General features: G+C 42.5%; 1 protein-coding gene across 1 annotated transcript in view; it reads right to left on the reverse strand.

Moving 5' to 3' along the window:
* FAT1 (FAT atypical cadherin 1) overlaps positions 1–15,595 on the reverse strand; it is a 131,524-nt gene that overhangs the window by 12,429 nt on the left and 103,500 nt on the right. Inside the window, exons 17-25 of the mRNA XM_056114414.1 lie at positions 14,276–14,490; positions 13,900–14,037; positions 13,092–13,235; positions 12,163–12,360; positions 10,682–11,480; positions 10,420–10,551; positions 8,627–8,784; positions 7,461–7,923; positions 5,246–5,399 (exon numbers count right to left, since the gene is read on the reverse strand). Coding sequence (XP_055970389.1) covers positions 5,246–5,399; positions 7,461–7,923; positions 8,627–8,784; positions 10,420–10,551; positions 10,682–11,480; positions 12,163–12,360; positions 13,092–13,235; positions 13,900–14,037; positions 14,276–14,490 — 2,401 coding nt within the window. The remainder of the gene's footprint in view (positions 1–5,245; positions 5,400–7,460; positions 7,924–8,626; positions 8,785–10,419; positions 10,552–10,681; positions 11,481–12,162; positions 12,361–13,091; positions 13,236–13,899; positions 14,038–14,275; positions 14,491–15,595) is intronic.

The following is a 15,595-nucleotide window of genomic DNA, read 5'->3' on the forward strand; positions in this document are numbered from 1 at the left end:
ACCACGAGGGGAGGACAATGAAAAGAGTCCAGAAGCCTAACTAGGTGTTACTCACCTAAGGGACCTCTCTGAGAAAGAATTCAGATATACAGTAATGAAGATGTTCAATGAACTCAATGAAACAGTGAGACAAATATCCAGTAAATTAAAGGAGGACACGAGAGAAACAATCGAGAAATTATGAGAAGAAATGAGGGCAGAAATTGGAAAGCTGTTCACAGAAATGTCACAAATCAAAGGTTCCGTAGATGAAATAAGAAACTCAGTCTGTGCCCTCAACAGTAGAATGGCCACAGCTGAAGACAGAATCAGTGAACTGGAAGATCAGCCGCACCAGCAAACAATGGCAAGGACCTCAAAATAGCTCTAGAACAAATCAGAGTCCTAGAAGATGATTCCAAGAGAAACAACATTAGGATCACTGGAGTACCAGAAGGTCAGGGAAACAATCTCAATGAAAAAGCCGCGGTTAAACAAATCATTGCTGAAAAATTCCCAGAGCTGGACAATGCAGCCGTTCAGATTCTAGGAGCCCCAAGGGTGTGAGCTAAAAGAGACCCTAACAAAAACACTCCAAGACGTATCATAGTTAGAATGACGGATGCCGCGGATAGAGACAGAATACTGCAAGCAGCAAGGTCAAAGAAGGAAATCACATACAAAGGAGCACCCCTTAGATTCACAACAGACCTATCAGAGGAAACCCTCCCAAGCCAGAAAGCAATGGTGGGATATAGTAAAAAAACTCACTAAAGTGAGTGCTTCACCAAGAATACTCTATGCGGCTAAACTCTCACTCAAATTCGAAGGAACAGGACACTATTTTCTGGATAAACAGCAGCTCAGGAACTTCATAGACTCCAAACCAAAAAAAAAGATGGGCTACTTTAAGACAAGACAAATCCTACAAGCACAACAAACCCTTACAGAAAGATGACACAAAACCCCGTAACAATAATCTCTCTCAACGTCAACAGTGTAAATTCACCAATTAAGAGACACAGAGTGGCAAAATGGATTCAGAGACAGAACCCAAAATTCTGCTGCCTATAAGAAACTCATCTGAACGGTCAGAGCAAACACAGACTCAAAGTGAAAGGATGGAAAAAATTCCTGCAAGCAAACAGCTCCCTCAAAAAAGCTGGGGTGGCCGTATTAGTATCTGAAAAAAAATTCAAGTTGAAAGAGATTAGAAGGGACAGTGAAGGCCATTTTCTATTCATCAAGGGATATGTACAAAAGGAAGAAATCACACTCTTAAATGTATATGCACCCAATGAGAGACCAGCAAATATTTAAAACAACTGCGAACAGACTTTAAGGAGGACATTGCTAGCAACACAATAATAGCCAGAGACTTCAACATCACCTTATCACCTCTGGATAGATCAACAAGAACAAAACTCAGCAAGAAAACAATGACTTTGAAGGAAGAAATAGGAGACAGCTTATAGACCTATACAGGGCTTTACAGCCCCAAAACAAAGAATACACATTCTTCTCCAGTGCACATGGACCATTTTTCAAAATAGACCATGTGCTAGGCCACAAAACATACCTCAAGAGAATCAGGAAGATAGATATAGTATCAGTAATCTTTTCAGACCACAATGCACTGAAAATAGAAGTGAATCACCCACAGACACGAAGAGCCAAATCAAATACCTGGAAATTAAACAACCCAATGTTGAACAATGAGTGTAGTGGGCCGGGAAAGAAGTCAAAGACGAAATCAAAAGATACCTGGAAACAAATGAGAATGAAGACACGAGCTACCTGAACCTATGGGATGCAGCTAAAGCTGTGTTAAGGGGAAAATTTATAGCTCTACAAGCATTTCTCAGGAAGGAAGAAAGGGCCCACATAAAGAACTTGACTTCACAGCTCAAGAACTTAGAAAAGGAACAACAAAAGGAGCCCAAACCAGGCAGAAGAAATGAGATCATAAAACTTAGAGCAAAAATCAACGACAGGGAAACAACAAAAAAAAAAAAAACCAATCCAAAAGATCAATGAAACCAAGAGCTGGTTCTTCGAGAAAATAAATAAGATAGATAAACCACTAACAACACTCAAAAGAGAGAGAGAACCCTAATAAACCGAATCAAAAATGAAAAAGGGGATATCAGAACAGAAACCAAAGAATTTCAAAAGATCATCAGAGACCACTTTGAACGTCTATATGCCATGAAACGAGAACCTAGAAGAAATGGATGAATTCCTGGATTCCTAAAATCTCCCAAGGCTGAATAAAGAAGATCTAGAATACTTGAATAGTCCTATTAACATCAAGGAAATTGAAACTGTAATCAAAAGTCTTCTCAAAAACAAAAGCCCAGGTCCAGATGCATTCAGTAGCGAATTTTTCCCAACATTTAAAGAGGAATTATTGCCAGTTCCTCTCAAGCTTTTCCAGGAAATTGAAGAAACAGAAACTCTCACAAACAGTTTCTATGAAGCCCATATCTTATAATACCAAGGGGAAACAAAGACACCACAAGAAAAGAAAACTACAGGCCGATATCACTGATGAACACGCATGCGAATATTCTCAACAAAATAGTAGCAAATAGAATTCAACAACTCATCAAAAAGATCATACACCATGACCAAGTTGGATTCATCCCAGGGATATAAGGACGGTTTAACATTCGGAAATCAATCAACATAATCCAACATATCAACAAAAGAAAAGACAAAAACCATATGATCACATCAATAGATGCAGAGAAAGCATTTGACAAGATCCAGCACTTGTTTATGATGAAAACCCTCGACAAAATGGGTATAGAGGGGACTTTCCTCAATATAGTTAAAGCCATCTACCACAAGCCTACAGCAAGCATCATCCTCAATGGGGAAAAACTGAGAGTCTTCCCTCTAAGATCAGGGATGAGACAAGGATGCCCACTCTCTTCACTGCTGTCCAATATAGTACTGGAAGTACTGCAATAGTGATTAGGCAAAAATACATACATATATATATATTAAGAGCCTGAATTCAGGTAGGAAAGGAAGAAATCAAGCTCTCACTTATTCGCAGATGATATGATACTGTATTTAGAGAACCCTAAAACCTCTACCAAGAAACTCCTAGAAACAATAGACTTGTATAGTAAAGTTGCAGGTTCTAATATCAATAACAAAAATCCATGGCTTTCCTATACACATATAGTGAGAGAGAAGAAAGTGATGTGAAAAAACAATCCTGTTCACAATTGAGTCCCAGAAAATCAAGCACCTTGGTCAGCTTAACTAAGGAAGTAAAAGACCTCTACAAAGAAAACTACAAAACACTACTTCAGGAAATAAAAGAGGACATGAGGAAATGGAAGAATATCCCCTGTTCATGGATGGGGAGAATTAACATTGTCAAAATGGCAACACTCCCCAAAGCACTGTACAAATTCAATGTCCCTATAACGATACCCATGACATTCTTCAAAGAAATGGAGCAAACACTCGTGAAATTCATACGGAACAAGAAGCACCCACGAATAGCTAAAGCAATTATTGGGAAAAAGATAATGGGAGGAATCAACCTCCCTAACTTCAAACTCTAATTTCAAACTCTACTACAAAGCAGTAATACTTAAAACAGCATGGTACTGGAACAAGGGCAGAGCTGCAGACCAATAGAACAGAGTTGAACATAATGATATCTCCCCCCAAACATATAATCATCTAATTTTTGACAAGGGAGCAAGATATGTGAAGTGGAATAAGGAAAGCCTCTTTAACAAATTGTGCTGGCAAAACTGGAGGGCTACGTGCAAAAAAAGGGCTCAGATCTCTGTCTAACACCATGTACAAAAGTAAAATAAAAAATGGATTAAAGACCTCAACATCAGACCAGAATCCATAAAGTACATTGAAAACAAGGTTGGCAAAACCCTCCACGACATTGAAGCTAATGGTATCTTCAAAGATGACACACCACTGGCCAAGCAAGTGAAAACAGAGATAGACAAATGGGACTATCTTAAGCTAAGAAGCTTCTGCACCTCAAAAGAAACAGTGACCAAAATACAAAGAGAGTCTACAGAATGGGAAAGGATATTTGCCCAATACCCATCTGACAAGGGGTTGATAACAAGGATATACAAAGTACTGGTTGAACTCCACAAGAAGAAAACATCCAATCCCATCAAAAACTGGGGTGATGAAATGAACAGAAACTTTTCAAAAGAAGAAATCTGAATGGCAAAAAGACACATGAGAAAATGCTCTACATCACTCATCATCAGGGAGATGCAGATCAAAATGACGAGATACCATCTCACACCACAGCCACAGAGACTGGCCCACTTCCAAAAGAACAAAAGCAACCGGTGTTGGTGTGATGTGGCAAGAAATGGACCCTCCTTCACTGCTTTTGGGAATGCCGACTGGTTCAGCCCTTTTGGAAAACAGTATGGAAAATTCTCAAAAAATTAGAAATTGAGCTCCAATTTGACCCAGCAATAACTCCTGGGAATATATCTCAGAGAGGCAAAAAAAGTACAGTTGAAGCGACATCTGTACTTCTATGTTCATTGCTGCACTATTCACAATAGCTAAAATCTGGAAAAAACCCGAATGCCTGAGAACAGATGACTGGTTACAGAAACTTTGGTACATCCACACAATGGAGTACTATGTAGCTGTAAGAAAAGATGAAGTCATGAAATTTACATACAAGTGGTACTACATGGGAAGTACCATGCTAGATGAAATGAGTCAGAAAGAGAGGGACAGACGTAAAAAGATTGCATTCATCTGGGGAATATAAAGTAACAAAATAGGAGACTAACACCCTAGAATAACCAAGGTAAATACCAGGAGGTTCACTCCATGGCTTGGAGGCCAGTTGCACATACTAGGGGAAAAGGCAGCTCAGAAAAGAGAAGGGAGCACCAGTTAAAGGGTGTTGGGAGGATCCTCCCAGGATGGGAGATGCATGCTGAAAGTAGACTGTAGACCGAACATGATTGCCACTCAATGCGTGTTTTGCAAACCAGAGCACCCAAACGGAGAGAGAGAACAAAAGGGATTGCCCTGTCACAGAGGTGGTGTGGGATGAGGGGGTTTGGGGGGTGGGAGAGATACTGGGATCACTGGTGGTAGAGAATGGGCACTGGTGGAGGGATGGGTACTTGATCATTGTATAACTGAAACCCAAGCACAAAAACTTGTAAGTCCACAACTATACCTCATGGTGTTTCATTAATAAAAATTAAAAAAAAGAAAAGAAAAATCCACATACCTCTGGCCAGTGTACAACCCTCGACACTGGCAGATGAAGTCTCCGCTGTCCACCATGCAGGTCCCGCCGTAAAGGCAAGGGTTGGATGCACAGGGGTTGACGCTCACCTCACAGTAGGTCCCGATGTGTAAGGCACTGCATTTGCAGTAATAACCTGATTCGGCAAAGGAGAACAGAAGAGTCCTATCATCCACAGCCTCAAAAAGAGGTAGTCTCAGTATATTAACTTTCAGGGAAGGTTTAGTTTTCTAAGACCCATAGAAAGTTAGTGAAATTGCTATGCCCTGTTTATAAAAACTTTTCTATCTCATCAACTGTGTTTTCTTATCACAACACACAAAGGACTGGAAAGAGAACTCAGTCAGCTTCAGTTTACTCTAACCAATGAATGGGACACACACCGTTCGTCAACAACCAAGTGTTCCTATGGGACTCCCAAGGAGTGCCCCACCCCGCCCCACCACTGACACTTGACCCATCAGACTGTGGGTTCGGTGCAAGGGCATGAGGATGCGATGCTGCATGGACCCAGTGGTGATGGGCACACTCACCCAGGCCACCCCAGCTGCCCCCAGTGATGTTCAGGGGACACATCTCGTGGCGGAACAGAAATCTGGGTAGGCACATGCAGGAACTGTCTCCCGGCCCCCAAATCAGTCCTTCTTTCACGTGGCCACATACACTGACTGGTGGTGTTTGGGGGACTATATGGGGCGCTGGGGATCAAGTCCAGGTTGTCCGCCTGCAAGACAAACACCCTCCCTGCTGCTCTATCACTCCTGCCCCTGCCTCTTGGTTTTCCAGTGAGGAAGCATGGCATCTGCCCGCTGGCCCTGGCGAGGGGGCCAGTAAATACGTCCTCCTTCCTCTGAGGACAGTGAGGACGGGGATTTCCCTTGGCCAAAGAATTGTGGCTCCGTGGGGCAGACATTTAGAAGTAGCCGTCTGGCTTCCAGGCTCCGTTCCTCCTGCCAATGATAGCCTGGGCAGCCGTTCGTAAGGAAACGCCCGTCTCAGCCGCCAGTGACCCGTGCGGGCCGGGTGGAGCGTGTCCCAGGAGCAGAACTAAAGCAGGGGCTCTTGTGCCTCAGGACAGCCCACCACTGCACAGTCTGCACAGACGTACCGAGCAACAGAAAGCCTGATGCTCTGCCGTCCGTTCGGCTCTTTTAGTTCCACTCTCTCTACCACACCTAGCGCTACTGCAGAGGGTAACATTTGTCGTTCTCTTCTTCCCCGCACCACCCCCCCCAACCCTGGTGCTGACAACTCACTGATGAGGCTTCAGGAAAATTATCACAAAGCCTGCAAGACTAGCAGTCTCCCGCTGAGCTGAGCCATCCAATACAAAGAGACATTCAGAAATCTTCCAGGGGGGCAGGGAGATGGTTCAAAGGGCTGGAGGTCATGCACTGCATGAGGGAGCCCCACAAACCAGTCTTGGTATACTGCATGGTCCCCTGAGCACGGCACCAGGACCGGTGCCTACGCACTGCTGGGTGTGACCCCAATACCAAACAAACAAATAAACAAATAAATAAAACAAATAAAGCCAAGTCTATGAGGTCCCATTCAAAGGCCCTCTGGGTCCGTGTCTGTGGCTGAAGAGTGGCTTGGCTGGCTACGTTTGCCTCCGGTCAAGTCTCACAGAACTGCAGGAGCCTGGCAGCAGACAATATCCGCTCCAGCACACCCTTTTCTATGGGGCACAAATGTTGCAAGAATGCTCTCCATAATGCTGGGCACTCAGGAGCCACACCTGTGGGTTCTAAGGTGGCCAGACTACGCAGTGTGGGGGACTGGACCAGGGACTCATGCATGCCAGGCATGTGATTTCACCCTCTGTCCAGCATCCAAGGGCCTCCCTCAGCCCTTGAAGAAAGAACTGCAATTCCAGCAAGGACCAGAGCATCTCACAATAGCATTTGAACTTTTTTTTTTTTTTTTTTTTGCTTTTTGGGTCACACCCAGCATTAAGAGTTACTCCTGGCTCATGCACTCGGGAATTAATCCTGGAGGTGCTCAGGGGACCATATGGGATGCTGGGAATCGAACCCAGGTTGGCCGCATTCAAGGCAAAGACCCTACCTGCTGTGCTATTGCTCCAGCCCCGAGCATTTGAACTTTTTAAAACCTAAAAACGAGAACAACTGGGGAATGTCCCCTCAAGTGCCTACAGGTCTAACATTCAGGCAAGTAATGTTCTGAAGCCCACCTCCAGTCGGTGACGGGTTACAGATTCCTCCATTCTGGCACGGGTTACTCGAGCAGTCTTCTGTGGCTGTTAATAAGCACCCAGGAGACACATCCACGGATTCTTCAATGTGTGCATAGCTTCTTGGTTTGTTATTTAAAGGGAGCTCCTGTCCATTTAAATAAATGGAGTCCATACAGCCTCTGAAGCCATTACTAACTTGGGAACTTCTTCCGTGCCGTGTGCCTTGCTGGTGGGTGTGGCCACCAAAATACACATAGTTGTCCAGGTTGAGGGTCTTCAGAGTCCCTGGAGCTGTGCCTGATGCAGTGTGGACTTGGTCTAGAACTAATCGAGCGTAGTTTCCATTCACTTCGAGAGTCACTGCGTGCCACAGACCATCACTGACCTGGATGCTCTGAACAGACACAATCCCAGGGCCGCTTCCACAGTCAAATTTGTACTGCAGTCTTCCGTTGTGGATCTAGGATGAGAACCATTCACGTGACTCGCTCAGAATCTTCCATTAGTCTCTAATCAAATTCTAAAGGAGAGGGATGTGGGACCACTCAAGATGGAAAGTTAGCCGGGCCTTGCATTCAAGTCGTACATTTGAATAGGATACAAGGAACAGATAGGGGCCTTTCTATGACACTGAATTTAAGTGTGAAATGCAAAACCAGGAACTAATAATCAATGACTAATAATAACTAGTAATTGTTCCACTAATGGAACAATCTGAAATAGCAGCAGGTAATATCAAGACCTGAATTCTGTCTCCTGAAAACCAATTAGGCAAAGTAATGATCTCTCCCAGCATATGTAAGATCTCTCTATCAACTACTGCACCAATACGATTTCTTCAAGCACTTGCAAGATCTCTCTATAAACCAATAAGATGCATAGTCACACTCAGTCTGAGCACTGTCACCTGCATGCAGTTAACAAGTTTGTAGAACGCAGCAGTGACCCTCAGTTTATTGTGGAACAGAATGTTGATCATCCCGCAAAATTTTCATTCCAGAAACTTCTGAGGTACTAATGACTACTAAGATGTGAAACGCAACAATTTCACTGGCTTTGTTTTTGTTCAAAAGTGAATCCACTTATAAGGTATGAATGTAATTTGGAATCTGTGCATTTTGGGCCTCTCACACTTGGAGGTACAGAAACGCAGGATTATTTACCTCCAGGATACTGTAGTCGGTCCCTCGAGCATACATCACCACGGCATGAGAAGAGTACGTTCGGAGCCGCATGGTCAGCTGCATCTCTAATTTGTTCTCATTTTCCATCAGACGATACTTCACATAACTATTTCCAGTAAATGTTAGAGATGAGCTCCCTGTGAATCAACCAGCAAAAACAATCAAAAGCAAGTTGGAGCATTTTTTTAAAAAGTGTGATTCCTCCCAGACTAATTTAAGTACACATTTAAAGTCAAACCATTACAAAATTCAATTTAATGGCTAATGGTTATTTGATTAGTGAACTGTTTTGTACAACTGGATCTTTATTTGGAAGAGAATTAGATTACTGTATCACAGACACATGAATTATAAAATAATAATCTAAATAAAGAAAAGTTCAATATAAAATTATTAGAAGACAACACAGGGAAGATAGTTTCAAAGCTTCAAGGTGGTAGTGGAAACTTCCTCAAATAAGATATTCACAGTTTCTATGCTCGGAAGCACTGACATAGTATCAACCTCCAGAGATTAGAACTGTTAGGTAAATTATGCAGAGATTAGAATTGTTAGGTAAAATTATGCAGAAGAAAAGTTAAATGTCACAATAACAAAGGACACTATTAAGCAAATCATAAGTTCAACAATATACAGACAGTAGATAATGTCAGTAGTTTAAAAAAAAAAAAAGCAAAAACTCCATACAGAAAGCTACACACAGAGAGCGCAAGAAATAAACAAGCCAGCTAATCAGGCAAGGAATATAAATGGGCCTGAAACAGTAGAAGAAATGCTAATGACAGATAAGGACAGGAAAGGATGATTTTCATAAGTAGCTAGAGAAATGCTAGCTTAAATAACTGAGATAGTATTTCATGCCCACTGGCTGGGTAAAATTTATTTATGAACTAAAAGCTGGTGTTTTTTTTTTTTTTTTTTTTGCCACATCTGGTGGCTTACTCCTGCCTCTGTGCTCAGGGATCACTCCTGGCAGGCTTGAGGGACTACATGGGGTGCGGAATCAAATCCAGGTCAGCCACATGCAAGGCGAACACCCTATCCCTGTACTATTACTCTGGCCTCTAAAAGCCTTCAATGAATGGGGAAAGAGATATTGTTTCAACATTCTGGAAAATGAATACAAGCTTTTAAAACCTTAAAAGTATTAAGTCTCTAATACAGTAAATTCTAGTTTTAGGATTTTATTGTACAGAAAAACACGAATATGCAATCACTCGTGGACAAGAATTCTTTCACAGAAAGAAACAGAAACTGTATCTCTCTATATAAGGAAAATACCAAGTAGACTTATAAATATAAAGATCGAATAAAACTTGCTACAAAATACTCTATAGCTACTAGGAAGCATCTGGGTCACAGTATTGGACTGGAAAAGTATCTACGACATAGTGTAAGAGGAAGGCAAAAGTGATACAAGATTATGATGATATATCACATAACATACGATAATTTCTTAACTTTTTTGTTTCTAATGTTCAAAAGAAAGGCTGTGAGGCGAAATAAAAACCCTGCACCAAACAACAAATCCATAAATATGGGACTAAACGTTTAGATGAGTAATGATGACAGAGAAGAAGGTGCATTAATCTCTCGACTTGGGAAGGCTAGGATGTAAGCAGAGGAAACGGCTAGTCACTCTATTCATCTCTACGTTGAACTCTTTACAACACACAACATTTACAACGTTCTTCAACTCTGAAGGAGAAGGGAGGGCTAGAGACTGGCAATGTCTTTGGACAATGGAAGTGGGCTTCACCCCGAGTGCTCACCTGGGCACTGGCCAAACGTGCCCCCTGGACAGACACACGTGTACCTCTCCTCTCGGGGATCCGTGACACACTCAGATCCCTCAGGACACGGATTGTCTTCACATCCGTGGTGGACAATGGGACAACTTCCCTCTGTGTTGAAAAGGAAGAGGGGAGCGCCAGTTAATAGGAGTATCAAGAAAGTCTATAAAGTTCCACCCTCAAAAACTGGGCACGAAACCCTTTGTGCTTCTTATGTTCCTCCTATGTCTGTGCGTGTTACCTTTGCAGAGACACACGGCTGTTCTACGGTGACGGGGAGTCACGAAGCTCAGCCTGGCCGTGCTGTGCGTGGACATCACCTCCTCGTCCACAGACACCTTTTCGTCACAGAACTTCCACGGGCAATCCAGTCCTGCACAGAGCTTCTGGAATACGTCTAAGATCTTCACACCAATGATTTCCTCAATATCGGCCACGGAAGAATTAATCTTGTGCAGAAGTTGCTTTGTGGACGGGGAGTTGCCCGGTTTCTCGATATAAAGTAGGACATCCAGATGCGGATGAGGCTCCGAGGGCTGCAGACTCACAATCTGGATGTCATTCCTTCGCACGCCTAAGATGTTGCGTAATGCTCGCTGGAAGTTGCGCCAGTAGTCGCCGACAAACTCCTCCGGCGTGAGGTTGGCAAAGCGGATGGCAAGTGTGTGGTTCAACATCTCCTGTGTGAATTGTCGGATGTGCACCGAGATATCCGCTGTTGCGGTGAACTTCCCGTCCGTCACGCTGACGTTGAGAACGTACTGGCCGGTGTCGAGCTTCTTATGGGCGATGAGCTTCCCCCCAGTGCTGGAAACAGAGAAGAGGTTGTCCATGTGCGGATCGAGACTGTAGCTTAAGGTGTCATACACATCCTGATCCGTTGCGTGAATCTTCCCAATGACGCCACCTGAGTACTCCTCTCCAAAAGCAGAAATGAAAATCTCTAGAGGCAAAATTGCAGGAGGATAGATGCTCTCTTCGATTACCCGAATGTCGATGTGTGTCAGAGATGATAACTGAGGCTTCCCATTATCTGCCACCTAGGAGAGAAGAAACAAAAGTCACCGTTGCCAATGTCACTACTTACAACTCTTGGTAGAAGTCTATATGCACTGACAGGTTCCAAACTATTAATAACTTGTCAGGTATTTCCCCACATGAGAAACACATCAAGGGAAAGGTTAACCACTTTTCTATAAACATTTCAGTAATTCACCTTTAAATTTGGCTCCCCAACCCAATGTAACAAAATCAAACGAATAAATCACCCTCCTTGATATATAGTAGGAAAAAAATGAAGGTATAATCCAACCCACCCTCAACAAACCAAACCACAGCATCAAATCCCCAAACCCAAATTCTATACATTTTTGTCTTTTCTGACACATTCAATACATTTTCTCAAGTACATTACATTTAAATTTACATTAAGAAGTACATTAAATTTTCTGAAGTAAATAAATACATTTATTTATTTATTTGTTTGCTTTTTGTGTCCTACCCAGCACGATGCACGGGGGCTACTCCTGGTTCATGCACTCAGGAATTACTCCTGGCGGTTCTCGGGGGACCATATGAGATGCTGGGGATCGAACCCAGGTCAGCCACGTGCAAGGCAAACGCCCTACCTGTTGTGCTATCGCTCCAGCCCTGAAGTGGAACTTTTTAGAAGCACTCCTTCCTTACGCAGCAACAACCAAACTATAAAGAAGACACGAATACCTTAACGTGCAGTAAGTAATGATCCTTCACTTTCCTCTTTATGGAAGCTGAAGTCAGGAGGATGCCTTGCTGGTTAACCTCAAATGCTCTGTCGTCGTTTCCGCTCACAATCGTAAAGAAGAAGGGAGGCCCATTATGAGAAGAATCCTTGTCTGTAACTGCCAGCTGTAGCACACTGAACCCTACAGGCTTGTTTTCCTGTGCAGAAAACAGAACGCAACTAAAAACCTCTCACACACCATGTTCAACAAAACCGACTCTTTACGGTGCAAGTGTGTGAAACGAAGCACCTAGAAAAGGGGGCCATAGCGGCTGTCCCCTTTGAAAGGAGGAAAGAGAAGAAAGATGGCAATGAGGTGAAGGGGGTGATGGTAAGGAGGAAGGTGAAGCTGGATAGGGGCAGAGGTGAAAGGGGGCTGGAGAGGACCCCTGTGCAAAGAGTTGGTGAGAAATCGGGAAGTGGTGGCAACGGAGGAGGGAAAGGGAGGAGAAAGGCCACAAGGGAGCAGAATAGCCCTGGCCACAGGCCCCCTCAAGGAGGAGTGAAAGCAAGAAAAAATGAAGATTACATATCAAGGGGCCGGGGAGCTAGCCCAGAGCACAGGAACACACACTCGATACACAAGAAACCAGGAATTGGGTCCCAGCGCCACATGGTCCCTGAGTATTGCTGAAGCATGACCCCTGGGCACCAGTCTAGGTGTCATCCCTGAGCACCACCAAGTATGGTCCCCAAAGACAGAAATGGAGGGAGGGGAAGGATTAAGACTCATGCAAGTGAGAGTGTCCTAAAACTTAAGTCCAAAAGGCAGAGGCAGTGAAGCCTGAGAGCACCTGCTCCATTTCCATTGAGCAGCTCTGATGGAGATGCTCTGAGTTTCTTTCTCCTATTCTTCTAGAAAGCCGTCTTTGGCAAAGAGAAGTATTACCTGAATAATGACACTGTAGTTCCCCTGGGAAAAGACGGGCGCATTGTCGTTGACATCGGACACGTCGATGTTGACCGTGGTTGTGTTGACTCTGGGGGGACTGCCGTTGTCAGAAGCCTGAACGGTGAGCGTGTAACCAGAAATCTTTCCAGGGACAAGACAGAGAAAACTCATGTTCACTTTGAGCAGGCCAAGTCCAAACAAAGTCTACCGACCTCCCTGGTCTCTAACTAACCAGGGCTACTAAAACTTTTTCCACTTGTGATCCCTTTCGGCCCTAGAGAATTTTACATGACCTTGGGTATAAAAATTAACATAGATATTAACTGATAACAAATCATATAAACTTATGTGAAGCCAATGTCTTTTTCTGTTCATGTCTTCGTTCAAGCTATTATCCTCAGGGATAGCCTTCTTTCACTTTCTTGTGCTTTCCAAATTTCTGTCACTTTTAAAAACTCATTTTCTAGAGGCCAGAGAGATAATGCAGTGGGTAGGGTACTGGTTTTAAATGCGATCAACCCAGGTTCAAATGCCCGGAATCCCTTATGGTTCCTTAAGCACTGCCAAGTGTGACCCCCCCCCCCCCCAACAATACAAATGACCGAACCATTCTAGCATATGACACACAGCTTCCATATTAAGATCTTTAAACAAAAATTGATTTCTGAATATTTACATCTTGCTTATCAGATCTCAAGCCCAAGGCAGGTACTTACCATCTCATCCCCATATCTGAATATGAAGCATTTCTAACTATGGAGTCAGTGATGTATGAACAACTTAGAAGCCAACTTTTTTCACTTACTGTCTCTCGGTCCAGAAGGCTAGTCACCTTCACTTCTCCCCTGGCAGGGTCAATTGTGAACGGACTTCCTTGATTGCCATCAATAATCGAATAGTGGATGTGGCTATTCGAAGGTCCATCAGCATCATCAGCCATAACCTAGGAGGGACCCAAGTTTAAATCTTTAAATATTAAATAGCAGGGGACAGCAAAGGAAGGAGACATACAACTGAACAGATTTCTGGTATCAGCTGTCTCAAGACGATTCTTTATGATGTGCATTCATGTGGCTAACAAAAGATATTAAGTTATTACAAGTTAGGCGACTGTAAAGCGCGGATCAATCTGACTAAACAATGCAAAAATTCAGAAGAAATTGTAAGGGAAAAATACCCACGGTAATGACAGACTGCTCAAGAACTGCATCTTCGCTGATCACGGCTGTGTAGGTGTCCTGGCTGAACACTGGGCTATTATCGTTGATGTCTGTGACATTGATGTTCACGGTTGCAACATCACTCAAAGAAGGCGTGCCTCCGTCAGTGGCTTCTACAGTCAGGTAATACTCATGAGAGGTTTCATAATCCAGATTCTCAATGACAAAAATGGCCCCTACATGAAAATAAAAATTATTCTCAGTATTTAAACTGCCAGCACCTTCTCCTACCATGACTGAATTAAACTACACTTTTAAGCATCTAATTCTACTTTTAAAAACTTACCATTTGTTTTCTAATTTTCTAGTTCAATAAGGATGATTTATAAATCTTCCCATTATTGAATCCTTATTCTCAGAATTATTTTCCTATCATTTTAGTACACTTAAATTTCTCCAGCTACAAAAATTATTTTTCTTATCTCTTATAAAGTTCACCACAGACTCCACTTTAATTGATATGAAAATTATACTCTTTGGCTTTTTCGTTTCCTTTTCTTTCTCATACTCTATTCTTTTATAGAAATGTGTATCCTTTTATCCTAATCTCTATGATAAAAACCTCTATTTCTATCCTATCATTTAAAAATAATTCCTTTCAGATTTAACAATGTATCTAACATCATTTCTTTTCATGTCATTAAAGTCCATCCTACTAAAAAGACAATGGGATGAAAGCCCTAAAAATGACAATTTTATATTTTAAAATAGATTTTTTTGAAAGTCTCATTGTACACCTTCTCTTTTCCTACCAGTTAAATACAATTAAATGCAGTTTGGATGGAACAACTTTTTACAGTGTTCTGAGACATCTTTTTCAGATCACAGGTTAACAACAATTACGCAGGAAGAGTCAACAATTGCTAAGACTTGTGACCTTGTGACAGTCATTCGTTGTAATTCAAAGTACTTCAACTATTATATGTAACTAGCATAATAAAGAAGTTGGTGTAATAAACTACCAGATGCCTCCTAGGAAATCTAAGATCAAAGATGTGGAAACTGCTGTTTCACTCCAGAGCTACATGACAAGAGTTCACTATGGGTGGTAAAGCCATCACGTAAGGTCTTTTACTTCAGTCCATTCTACCATCATTAACTTTAAAACAATTACTATGCAACACTTTAATTTCCTACTTCTAAATTCTAAACTCTCTAAGTGTACTAATTTATTATAACAGAAATATCAGAGTCATCTTATTACACAGAATTTTATAGTTTTTTAATACCCTTTCAACCCCACTTAAAACCATGATATAGGCCCACGTCCCACCTTTGCTG

The sequence above is a fragment of the Sorex fumeus genome, unplaced genomic scaffold (genome assembly GCF_029834395.1).
Source record: "Sorex fumeus unplaced genomic scaffold, SorFum_2.1 ptg000024l, whole genome shotgun sequence".
Classification (NCBI taxonomy): domain Eukaryota; kingdom Metazoa; phylum Chordata; class Mammalia; order Eulipotyphla; family Soricidae; genus Sorex; species Sorex fumeus.